General features: G+C 39.0%; 1 protein-coding gene and 1 non-coding gene across 11 annotated transcripts in view; both read right to left on the reverse strand.

Annotated features, from left to right (window-relative positions):
• Positions 1 to 9,834, reverse strand: part of LOC127441425 (poly(U)-binding-splicing factor PUF60-like) — a 28,041-nt gene extending 18,207 nt beyond the window's left edge. Inside the window, exons 1-11 of one of the 10 annotated variants that reach the window (XM_051698844.1) lie at positions 9,680 to 9,753; positions 8,695 to 8,779; positions 7,933 to 8,041; positions 6,328 to 6,423; positions 3,006 to 3,095; positions 2,752 to 2,820; positions 2,294 to 2,455; positions 2,120 to 2,212; positions 1,757 to 1,970; positions 1,259 to 1,449; positions 916 to 972 (exon numbers count right to left, since the gene is read on the reverse strand). In XM_051698844.1, the coding sequence (XP_051554804.1) occupies positions 916 to 972; positions 1,259 to 1,449; positions 1,757 to 1,970; positions 2,120 to 2,212; positions 2,294 to 2,455; positions 2,752 to 2,820; positions 3,006 to 3,095; positions 6,328 to 6,408 (957 nt within the window). In that variant the 5' untranslated portion in view covers positions 6,409 to 6,423; positions 7,933 to 8,041; positions 8,695 to 8,779; positions 9,680 to 9,753. Of the gene's footprint in view, positions 1 to 915; positions 973 to 1,258; positions 1,450 to 1,756; positions 1,971 to 2,119; positions 2,213 to 2,293; positions 2,456 to 2,751; positions 2,821 to 3,005; positions 3,096 to 6,327; positions 6,424 to 7,932; positions 8,042 to 8,694; positions 8,780 to 9,673 lie in introns of all 10 variants that reach the window. The other 9 variants (XM_051698845.1, XM_051698846.1, XM_051698850.1 and 6 more) reach the window with 9 other exon arrangements.
• LOC127441725 (small nucleolar RNA SNORA57) lies at positions 2,535 to 2,670 on the reverse strand. Its single transcript, XR_007897387.1, has one exon. It is a non-coding gene; the product is annotated as a small nucleolar RNA SNORA57 (small nucleolar RNA).
• Positions 9,835 to 12,129: the final 2,295 nt, after the last annotated feature.

Raw genomic sequence — 12,129 nt, forward strand, 5'->3', positions numbered from 1 at the left:
CTCAGTAGATGTTTTAAACCCGCGTTTGATAAATAGCCTAGTCATGTTAAACAAACTCCACGTGGAGTCAGTGATTGTTTTTATTTAACATCTAGTGGGCAACGTTACATAGTTTAACCAAGGATTTCAGACTGTAGAATTCTCCAGCGCTGACCATGGAGAAATGAAACCAAAAACAACTATCGGAAACTATCAGTGATGATTTTTTCAGATAGCCGATAGTTAAACGCAACTATCGGCCCAGATTAATAGGTAAATCCGATATATTGGTCGATCTATAGTCTGAATACATGTGCCAATGTGATTTCAGTTTATTTTTAATACATTTGCAAAGCTATCAAAAATCTGGTTTTTGCTTTGCTATTATGGTGTATGGAGTGTAGATTGATGTGAAAAAAATAATTTAAATCATTTTAGCCTAAGGCTGCAACATAAAATGTGAATAAAATGAAGGGGTCTGAATACTTTTTGAATGCACTGTATATGCTGTAGCATTGACAAGTTCACTAAATACAAGATAATCCACAATATAAAATGTAAAAAGTGTATCTTAGAATTGAAATCAAGTCACACACATTAAAAAAAAAAACACCAACATGAATAACCTTAAAGATTATGAAGACATCCAGGATGTCCACTTAATGTCCAATTAATTTCACTTAATTATTTAGGCTAGAACCCAGATTTCAGATAAAAGGCATTATTTAGCTCAAACATATTGTAGGAGGTGCTAGTTAAAGTCACCTGGAGCAGCAATCAGCCTGTCTAATAAACATTCTCTACCAAGCACACTATTAAACAAAGAGCACCACTTTTAACGGGAGGTCTTGAAGACAAGTCTCTCCCCACACTCATATTCTACACAAAACAAAAAGGCACCAGCGTGCTTTGAACAGAATTTCCTGAAGGATTTACCAGACAGTTGAGGAAGTCTTCTGTACGATTCTCCGGCTGGGACAGATTCCATGCCATCTGTTTTTGGAGTTTACACGCTATGTTATCTTTCTGCATGTAAAAGCTCAGTCTCAAATAAGTAATGCTGTATCATAACTGAGTCTTCATGCCAGTCAATTCCTAAACTGAAATCAAGCCCTCACATACAGCACCAAGTGTCTGCTCTAGCCTTGCTCAGCGAAGTAAAAAAACGCTACCTTATTTTAAAAAGGAAGGATTTAAATGCCAAAGGAAGCAGCTGCTCACACATGCACACACACACTCCCTGACTAATAATAGATGATAGAATTGGAAAAATGCTCACCTGGGCAGTGATTCTGGCTGTGGCGGCTGCTGCAGCTACGGCGGCGGCAGGGGGCAGGCCGCCCGGCGTCGCTGGTGTCAAAAGGGGCATGGGAGGCGTGACGGCTTTACCCACTCTCAAGTACTGGCCACCCAAGTCAAAGAGGTTCATGGAGGACACGGCATCCTGCGCAGACTGGGCCTTATCATATTCTACAGGGGAAACAAAAGGACTAAGACTCAACAGCCTCCAAGAAGACTCAGCATAAATCTACCAGAGCTCTGAGACAGTTACTTTGTAATTACCAGCGGGTACTTATGGCACAAATGTCCGTAACAGAGCCTAAGAAAACAATGACAACAGAAACAAAAACTTACTATGAAAGCATGTGAGGAACCTGCCCCCACCCTTCTCTATCCCCTGGTGAGACATGTAGAGAACAGCATTCTTCCATGACTGACTGCTCTCAGTCAGATACATTTATATTCAACCGAATAGGTAAAGTTGCCACCAGCTCACCTATGAAGCCATAGCCTTTGTGTTTTCCCGTGGTGGGCTCTCGCGCCAGCATACAGGACTTGATTCTTCCGAAAGCCTCGAACACACTCTTAATGTCATCATCTGACAAATCAGGATGCACGGATGCCACGTAAATTCGGTTGAAGGCGCGCGCTTCTTCAGCTAGCTGGTCTATGATTGGTTGAGCCTGCCCAATGTTGCTTGGTCGCCCCACCTATAAACAAGTGTAGTAACAAACCAGACATTTAATGTTGAATACATTTGAATGATTTAGAAATATCTGGAATGTGATTCACCAAATTACCACAAACCAACAGCTAATCCTTAAAAACATGCATAACCCAAACATTTTAAAGTACTCACTTTAATATTTCTACCGCCTAGCATGACGGAGTTCATCTGCTCTAAAGCCAGCTGTGCGGCTTCTGGTACTTCATATTCTACAAATGCAAAACCCTGAAGAAAAAGCAACTCATCAGTTAAGATGCAACAAACCAAACCTAAATTGTTAATTTACAAACATGAATTAATTCTGACCTTGTGTTTCAATGTAACCGAGTCCCAGGACATGTCAATACTCTTTATGGGACCAAAGGGAGCAAATGCCTGTCTGATGGTGTCCTCTCCTAACTCGTAGTAGATGGACCCAACATAAACTCTGCACATTATGGCTAGTGCCCGCTGCCTCTGTGCTGCAACCTGTGACAGACAATTCCACTGATCAGATGGGGTCCATGCACTGACATTTTTCAGTACTGATTCTTGTAAATTATTGTAGACTTGTTCCAATGATTGAGGATAGAACCAGCAGACGATAAACATGCTAGCACCGAAGACATAGCACTGGCTTTATTTACCTCCGTACATTACACACATGAGTACTGAAAAACTACATGTATGCCAAGAAAAGGAGGGGAACAATCTTTTACAAATAGTTAACAAATGGTCTAGCAATGAAAGTAATTGACGACCCTCTTTGACAGCGTTGTACTTACAGACTGTAGTGGTGAGAGGGGATCTCCAAATCCCATTGTTAATGAGGCCATCTGAAGAGAATTAGGGATCTGTCAGGAAAAACAAATTATCCTGGTAAGATCATGACTTATGGAGCTGCTTTGCACTACTAGTTAAGTGTGAAACTTGCCAGTGATGGTGATAATCACATTACATTACAGCCATGTATCAATTTAGGATAAGGATGAAAGCGCAACAATACTACATCAATTTCCACCATCTTGAGCAGTTTTACCTGTAGGCTACTGAGCTGTTGCTGCTGATGAGCAAGGGTCTGCTTGACCAGAACACTTTTGATGCTTTGTTCCATGGCATACTTCTTTGCCTAAAATCCAGAACAGACAACACATTTAAGACCAATGAAGTTACATAACTATCTCATCAGGGGTGGGTAGAGAAATTATTAAAAGCCCATGAACAGCTAGGGCTCTTAAAAAAAAAAAAAACCAAAAAAACAGTATTCTTCAGTTAAGCCACCTAACAATCTCAACTCTTCGAAGACATCATTTCACAAATATGATTATCTATAGACCTTTTATAAAATTTCCGGGTTTTGCCCTTGCAAAAAAGGTCTATTAAACTGGCAGACAGAAAATAAACAAAAGTGCGTATATGATCTTCAATGAGAATTACCTTTAACTTCAAATATCAGTGTACCAGCAATAGGGTTGGAGTGGTATACCGGTTTCACAGTATGAAAATTGACGGTTATCATACCATGTACATTTGCTTATCTACGGTATTGAGAAACAAATGCAACCGGACGGAGAATCTCACCTGCGCATCTCCTTTCCTCCTCGACTGTCTGTCAGACTTGTCAACTTGCCCCACACACACACACGCAGCGGAGAAAATGTCAGAGAAAGGTGAGGGGGTCTGACATAAGTGAGTGTGTGTGAGTTAAAGCAGTGTTTCCCAACTGATGGGTTGCAGGTCTATTCGGACTGGGTCGCGGACAGTGGGGAAAGAACAATGCCATGGTTCTCCCATTGAAGATATTTTGGTGGCCGCCCAAGTGATAGCCTATTTAGGACTGCTTAGGCAGATTTAATGATAATCTCGCAATCAGCTAAAGGCTTCTCATCTGCACTTTCGCACAAGTGTAACAGAACCAGCTCGCGATCATGATCTGCTCTCCTCTCTGATGCGCGCATGCAACAGCCGGGCTTCCCTCGATGTTGCGGAGCACAGACCTCAAAACCGATGTGACCAATTTCAATTCTAGTGAGACTTTTCTAGTTTAAAGCGTTACGGAGGAAGTCAAGTTGAACCTCTCAAACAGTAGGCAACCCTGACATGCCAAACAGCACTGATGAGGAAAGAGCAACACTGTGCTATGCGCTATTTTTTTTTTTTATTATACATCACCTTTACAAAATTGTTTCACGATTTTACACGAGTAAAAATAACTCTGATAAAATGTTAGTTTCATATGAAATAATCTAAAAGGTAGAATCTATTAGACCTCATTTTATATCAACAGTGGCAGTTTAGTTAAAGTTTCAAGATGTGTTCCAGCTAGTACTTATTTTTTCATACATACTATAATTTGTTGTTATTATTACTATTATTTAAGACTAGCAACACCTGACCTAATCATGGTAATGAGGAGCCTTTCCTCCTGTGTAATATGTATGTTCTGTTTGAATTCTGTTTGAAATTAGGAAGCAAACAGGATAATAATGGGCTCATAAGTAAATATGCTCTTCAATTTTTTTAAAAGGGGGGAGAGAAAACTTCCTGTCGATTTGTTGCTGACGTCAACAACAAAAATAATGTCACTTGATGCATGTCCTTGAAAACCATGAACAAAACTATGCAACATAAAGGGAAATGCGACCCAGGATACATTACATACAGGTTACATTTTTACTATTGTGGGTCGCCACTTTCCAATATAAAATCTGGGTCCTGAAGCAAAACCAGTTGAGAACCACTGAGTTAAAGGTACAGAGAGGAGCAGTCTGGCTGCACTGTCATGCACCTACAGTATGTTAATTGTTAATAATCATAGGACATTACTTCAAGCTCACACAGCTGGTGTTATTTTTCATTTAGTAGTTATTTTAACATGCTATGCTAACATGTAATCTAACAGCTATATAACATGTTATAGTTACATGCTATTTTTATGTTTATAATTAGGTTTATTATAATTCTGTTAGCTTTCTTATTTATTCTATTTTATTTATCTTCAAAAGGGAGACATTTTACACATACTTCAATTTTAAAAAATGGTTTCAATTTTCAATTATAATAAAGCATTTGTTCAACCAAAAACGCTTTTCACTCCTTTAAGGGACATTGTAACTGATAACAGTAATTGTGTAATACCGTATACAGTGAAATTTTCTAAGACGGTTATCGTACCATGAAAATCTCATACCGCTGCAACCCTAACCAGCAATTGAGAATAGTACTAGCAGACAGTCAAACACCACTAGTACCGAAGGCATAGCACTGGCTCTGCTCTTGTACACTGCTTTTATACGTGTGCAATGAGCAAACACATGCTTATAAAGCTGGAGGACACAAAAGAGAAAACAAGGGAAATACCAAAATGATCATTTTGGGATGTGTTGGCTTTAAATACAACATGCATACATTTCTTCAATCATAGCTTTATTCATACAAGGTTTGATTTTTGACTGACCAACTGTTCTAATGCAAACTTGAAAACGTCAACATCTGAGAAAAATTCCTTACATGAAAACACGAAACAGCCACCAAAGTATGTGCATGTAGCCTACTGTTTAAATACCATTTAAATAAATAAATGTAAGTGTGTGTATTGGTATTTTTCTCAACATGTTTTCAGTCGAGTGCATTTTGTTTATTTATCCCCTTTTCTCCCAATTTGGAATGCCCAATTCCCACTACTTAGTAGGTCCTCATGGTGGCACGGTTACTCACCTCAATCCGGGTGACGGAGGATAAGCCTCAGTTGCCTCCACTTCTGAGACAGTCAATCCATCTTATCATGAGGCACGTTGTGCATGACACCACGGAGACTCCGCATGTGGAGGCTCACGCTACCCTCCGCGATCCACGCACAACTTACCACGCGCCCCATTGAGAGCGAGAACCACTAATCGCGACCACGAGGAGGTTACCCCATGTAACTCTACCCTCCCTAGCAACCGGGCCAATTTGCTTGCTTAGGAGACATGGCTGGAGTCACTCAGCACACCCTGGATTTGAACTCGTGACTCCAGGGGTGGTGGTCAGCGTCAATACTCGCTGAGCTACCCAGGCCCCCAGTCCAGTGCATTTGTAATACATCCAAGCCGTTTTAACTTATTTACATTAATTTACTGTTACAGTTCTTCATACTCTGTATAGACAGTCTTTTCTCTATCTGCTGATATGATTAGTAAACGCATTTTTGCTGAAATTGATCGATGAATCAAACTATTGATCAAATTATTAATGACTAATAATCAATCATTATTTATTAACATCCCTAGCTGGCTTCAAGTTAAATGTGGAGGTATAACAATACAGTTGTACAAAAGGTTATGGAACACTGAACAACAAAGGTATGAGGAAAGTCTCACCTTCTGCAGTGCCTCCTGCTGTTCGGGGGTGAGGGGGGGCAGGCCGAGCTTCGAGGCCGTGCTCTGTCCATTCTCCATCATCAGAGCCTCGCCTCCCTGCACAAAGCAAAGGAATCTGTCAGACTTTGTTTGTGAGCTGCAGTAAAACTGCAAATTTACTATATACACACGCTGGACAACTTTAAGATCCTCTCCTAGTTAAAGAGCAAACTCAAATTATATCAATGATAATACATCTAGATAATTCTCTTATGGTGTATGACCTATGCATTGTTTAATGCAGGGGTTCTCAAACTTTATTAAGCCAAGGAGCCCAAATATGACAATCCCCTTGCGAGGAATCCACTGTTTAAGAAAAATAGTAAACAAGATATTTTATAGACATGTTTGATAAATTAAATAATTGGCTTTTATATGTGCCATTGTACTAAAGAGAAAATGGTAACACTTTACAATAAGGTTCCATTTGTTAACAACATTAGTTAACATGAACCAACAATGAAAAATACTTAAGCATTTATTCATCTTAAATGTTAACTCCAACATATACTAATACAGTTTTAAAATGAAGTTGTATTAGTTAACATTAGTTAATGCACTATGAACTAACAATGAACAATTCTTTTTATTAACTAACATTAATAGAGATTACTAAATATTTTTCTTTGTAAGTTCATGATACCTAACGCATGTTAACAAATGGAACCTTACTGTAATGTGTTACCGAAAGAAATATTAAATTGGTATTATAGGGAAAACAATTTTATTAAGTTGATTGTCTTTTTTCTTTTACAGTAATGTAAATATTTACATCAATTCAAACTTATTTGTATAGTGCTTTTCATGATAATTATTGTTTCAAAGCAGTTTTGATAGAAAATAGAAAAGTAAATTTCTTGCAAATAAGAAATATTTCTCATAATACATGACATTCTATGCAGGTTAATTTTTATTTCTTACTGTTTAAAACTATGGCTGTCAACAGAATAAAATAATCCCTATTAACCTAATTATTTCAAAATGAAACAGTAAATGTCAAACAATGTTGTCAATTTTTTTTTAAAAGTCACTTTCTCTGAAATTTTCCACAGACCCCTTAGCAACCCCTTGCGGACCCCTGGGGTTCCCAGACCCCAGTTTGAAAACCCCTGGTTTAATGTACTATTTGATCTTTATAAATGCAGTAAACAAATGTTAAGGTAAGTAATGGTAGGACAATTTTCATATTCACATTAGTGTATGTTGTGGCATTACAAAATGATTCTAAATCATTTTAAGCAAGCTATGGAACGGCTTTCAGCACATTTTCAACAACTTCAGTCTAGCAAATGGCTTGTTTTCAAGACATTTTAAACTGAATTAAAAGGTCATAATTCTGTGCAGTCAATAATGAATCAAGCCTTCTGTATGCATTTCAGTTATTAACATGTTTCTCACAAAATGGTAAAGAGAACCATGTGTTCATAGCACATGGCGACCTCTCCCCTCAATGGAAACTAATGCTTGATATTGTCATTCACTGGGGGAACATGTATGTCCTTAGAGTGCATATGCTTATGTGAGCCCTTCTTATTCAATACTACACACAAGAGAAAACTTAAGTACCTTTGCTCAAATGAACTCCAGAGTGGTGCACTGCCCCTCCTTAAGGAGGTTTGAACCCAAAAAGTTCTGCCATTGGCTTTGGAAATATAGTACAGTCAAGAGATATGCTCTACAGCACAGACGACACATAGAGAGAAACGACAAAAAAGAAAAAGAAAAAGAAAAAACACAAGCCTACTTAGAACAAGAGAACTGGATAGGGAGACAATTTTGAGATCACTGACATCCAAATCCAGGGAAAAAGACTTTACACTAACGCTTGGGACATGAAGCCCTGGGTGACATACCTAACGGTTTTATATTTTCTACTCACGGTAAAGCCACAAGTCGTCATTTTCTGTAGCAATGATTCTTAACGGACTGACATTTTCTATTGCATGGAAATTAGTGCAAAAACATGTACATTGCTTACACTCATCCCAAAAATTAGAACAAGTGCTACCAGGATGGCATGGATGACATATAATGATCAACAAGAAATTAAAATGTATCACTAAGAATGTATATGCAAAGAAACATTATTACAAATCATTTAGCATCTAAAGTGCTGTTAAAGCCTATAGCTTTGATACTTTTTGAAATCTTCTAGGTAGCCTCTTTATTTCAGTTACTATTAGACAACTGTTCTTCCTCTCTGAAATAAGCTATATGCAATACACCAATAATGTAAAGGAAATGTGACACTTTGAATGTGCTTTGCAGACCTCTTTCATAAGAAAGGGGAAGTGTGGACTCCGGGTGAGCAGTGCAAAGGGCCCTTACCTAGCGCCTGCTCTCCGCTGGGGTGTCTTGGGGTGTTTACTCGTGAGATTAAATATGGGGGAGCTTTTACTGTTCAAAACACAGTCTACAAGGAGAGAGAAAGTTTCAATGAGTTTACTGAAACCTGTGTCCATTCCCAAATTAACAGGATGAACTTGCATCATTTTTATGAATATTTATCCTAATTTTACATTCCAAGGGCTTTGAGATGTCTGCAAAACATTGTGGTACCACCCACAAAACATAGGCTGGGCTCTAATTCACCCATTTAGTAGGCCTTCTCAAAATTACTCCACATAATTCATCTAGTTACCTCAAGTATCAGAGTTTGTCTAGTAAATACATTCTATGTCATAAACCACGCTGGCTATAGGGTTACAAAAAGCAGCATTCATTGAAGATGGGCCTTCCACAACTCTGTATATACCCTTTCCCATGCGTTCCAACAGGCCATTGCGCCTTATTGAGCTACATTACATTAGATATGGGACGCGAATGCGTATCTGCAACCAACGTACTTTGCTTACAAGCGTTAAACACACTTTACTGGAGCATTCAGTCTCTCTGGTGCCATGCAGCAGGGGTACAGTTGACTCATGAAGGACAATATGAACGGGTTAACATGTTAGCTCACGTAACCAATACAAAAAATCGAATAAACGCAAGCGTTTAAGTTAGTGATATCACAGCAGGCCTTTAAAACGACTGTTCGGATCAAATCCTAAACATTAGAAATTACGCACGAGTTCGAATATCGTTATTAAATCACTGAGGTTTAAATAAAACACACGCATCTGCAGCAGTAGGCCGTGAGGAAAATCCCGCTCACTGTGAGCTAGGCTAGTTAGCCAACCCCTGTTCTTAAACACTGCGCTGTTTTAAATTATATTTTGAGCGAAATATACATAAACACACCTGGAATATGTAACAGGGTTTATAAATAAGAAACATGTTAATACAAATGTCAAAAATAAATTACATTTACCGCCGAAACAGCCACCGCCATTGAGCACACCTTACAGCACCGACGTCCACACGGCCACGGTGAGGAGGAAGACTATGAAATCTCGCGAGAATTAGCTTTTCCCAAACAATGGGCGTTTTCAAACCATTGAGATTCCCTACTTTCAGTGGTTAGTTTAGAAATGCCCATCCTGGTTTGGAAACGCCCACTGATTTCTACACTGAGATTCCCTACTTTCATTGGCTATTTTAGAAACGCCCACTGATTTCTACACTGAGATTCCCTACTTTCATTGGCTATTTTAGAAACGCCTACTGATTTCTACACTGAGATTCCCTACTTTCATTGGCTATTTTAGAAACGCCCACTGATTTCTACACTGAGATTCCCTACTTTCAGTGGTTAGTTTAGAAACGCCCATCCTGGTTTGGAAATGCCCACTGATTTCTACACTGAGATTCCCTACTTTCATTGGCTATTTTAGAAACGCCCACTGATTTCTACACTGAGATTCCCTACTTTCAGTGGTTAGTTTAGAAACGCCCATCCTGGTTTGGAAATGCCCACTGATTTCTACACTGAGATTCCCTACTTTCATTGGCTATTTTAGAAACGCCCACTGATTTCTACACTGAGATTCCCTACTTTCAGTGGTTAGTTTAGAAACGCCCATCCTGGTTTGGAAACGCCCACTGATTTCTACACTGAGATTCCCTACTTTCAGTGGTTAGTTTAGAAACGCCCATCCTGGTTTGGAAACGCCCACTGATTTCTACACTGAGATTCCCTACTTTCATTGGCTATTTTAGAAATGCCCACTGATTTCTACACTGAGATTCCCTACTTTCATTGGCTATTTTAGAAACGCCCACTGATTTCTACACTGAGATTCCCTACTTTCAGTGGTTAGTTTAGAAACGCCCACTGATTTCTACACTGAGATTCCCTACTTTCAGTGGTTAGTTTAGAAACGCCCATCCTGGTTTGGAAACGCCCTCTGAGTTCTACACTGAGATTCCCTACTTTCATTGGCTATTTTAGAAATGCCCACTTTTTTCTACACTGAGATTCCCTACTTTCATTGGCTATTTTAGAAATGCCCACTGATTTCTACACTGAGATTCCCTACTTTCAGTGGTTAGTTTAGAAACGCCCATCCTGGTTTGGAAACGCCCACAGTTTTGAAAACACCCATTACTGTTCTGCAGAGACCTACGCCCGTTTCACATATGATGCATATGCAGTGCGTATGCAGTACGTACTTTTTTCAGTGCTCTTGTTAACAGGTTAGATCATTCAGACAGCACACGGGTGCAGCACGGCAATGCGTTGCAGGAGCGGTGCAGCAGTGCAGCGATACAGTATGTTTTAAGTGAACCAAACCCAGTTCGCTTAAAGTGAACCAGAAATAGAACCAGCCACAAATGACCTCAGTGCTTTTGGTGTTCACAGTGTAAGTGAACTTAAAAGAGGACCCAGTTTCTTTTTTGGTCCTCTTCACATTAATGTGGTCTCAGACCCCTTGTTGTTCACACCACAGGTCCTTAAGAACTCAGACCCTATTGCAGCTAGGGCTGTCACATTTAATTGTGATTATTATGATAAGCAATTGTCATACAAATTGTCATACTTCTTAAGGTTCTTTCAGATAGGCCTACACCTTAAGTAGTCATTTATTGATATTTAACTTGAAATCATATAATAAAATGGGACTATATTATTACTTTTAAGGCTTTAAAGAATATTGAATTTTTCATTCAAAATTATTGCACAGGGATAGAATTACATAAAAAAGTAATATTTTATGTTATATCGTTAATGAAACCCAGACAACACCGGCAGTTATATTACATGATGCAATAGTAATAATGTATACTGTATTTCTGTCCTAAATTCTTCACTCTCTCACGTTATGTTCAGGCTCTCCGATAAAACCTACAAGCCCTTATTTCGCATGAAGGAAAACATTTGAAATTCTATGTGCATTTGAATATATGTTTCTTTATCTATCATCCTGAGAGTAATGGAGCAAGCAAGCGTCTCCTCCTGCGTGTCATTTACACTGTGTGTATGAGCCAAGAACATTTGTCATTGCGCAAATAAAATTAAAATGAAACTATAAAAATCCTCACTTGTATTTTTGTGGGAGTTTGGCACGAACCTCCGTAGACGGTACGCCCATCAGAGCACTTTAAAGCAGTTCATGCTCTGCTCTGAATGCAGCCGGTCCGTTCATTTTAGGTTGTACCAAATAATACAACAAGAACGGAATATAAGACACAAAAACACTACATCGTAGAGTATGGTTCACTTTTTGGTCCTTTTAGGGGGGTCTGAGACCACTTGGGTTGTTCACATATACATGTTATACCGCTCTGAGAGTGCTTGGAGTGCTCAAACGAACTAGGTGTGAAAACGGCCTTAAAGTGATAGCGCATTGTTCGTGGTAAAAATTAACATGGATTGACACG

This window comes from Myxocyprinus asiaticus, chromosome 5 (assembly GCF_019703515.2).
Source record: "Myxocyprinus asiaticus isolate MX2 ecotype Aquarium Trade chromosome 5, UBuf_Myxa_2, whole genome shotgun sequence".
Classification (NCBI taxonomy): Eukaryota; Metazoa; Chordata; class Actinopteri; order Cypriniformes; family Catostomidae; genus Myxocyprinus; species Myxocyprinus asiaticus.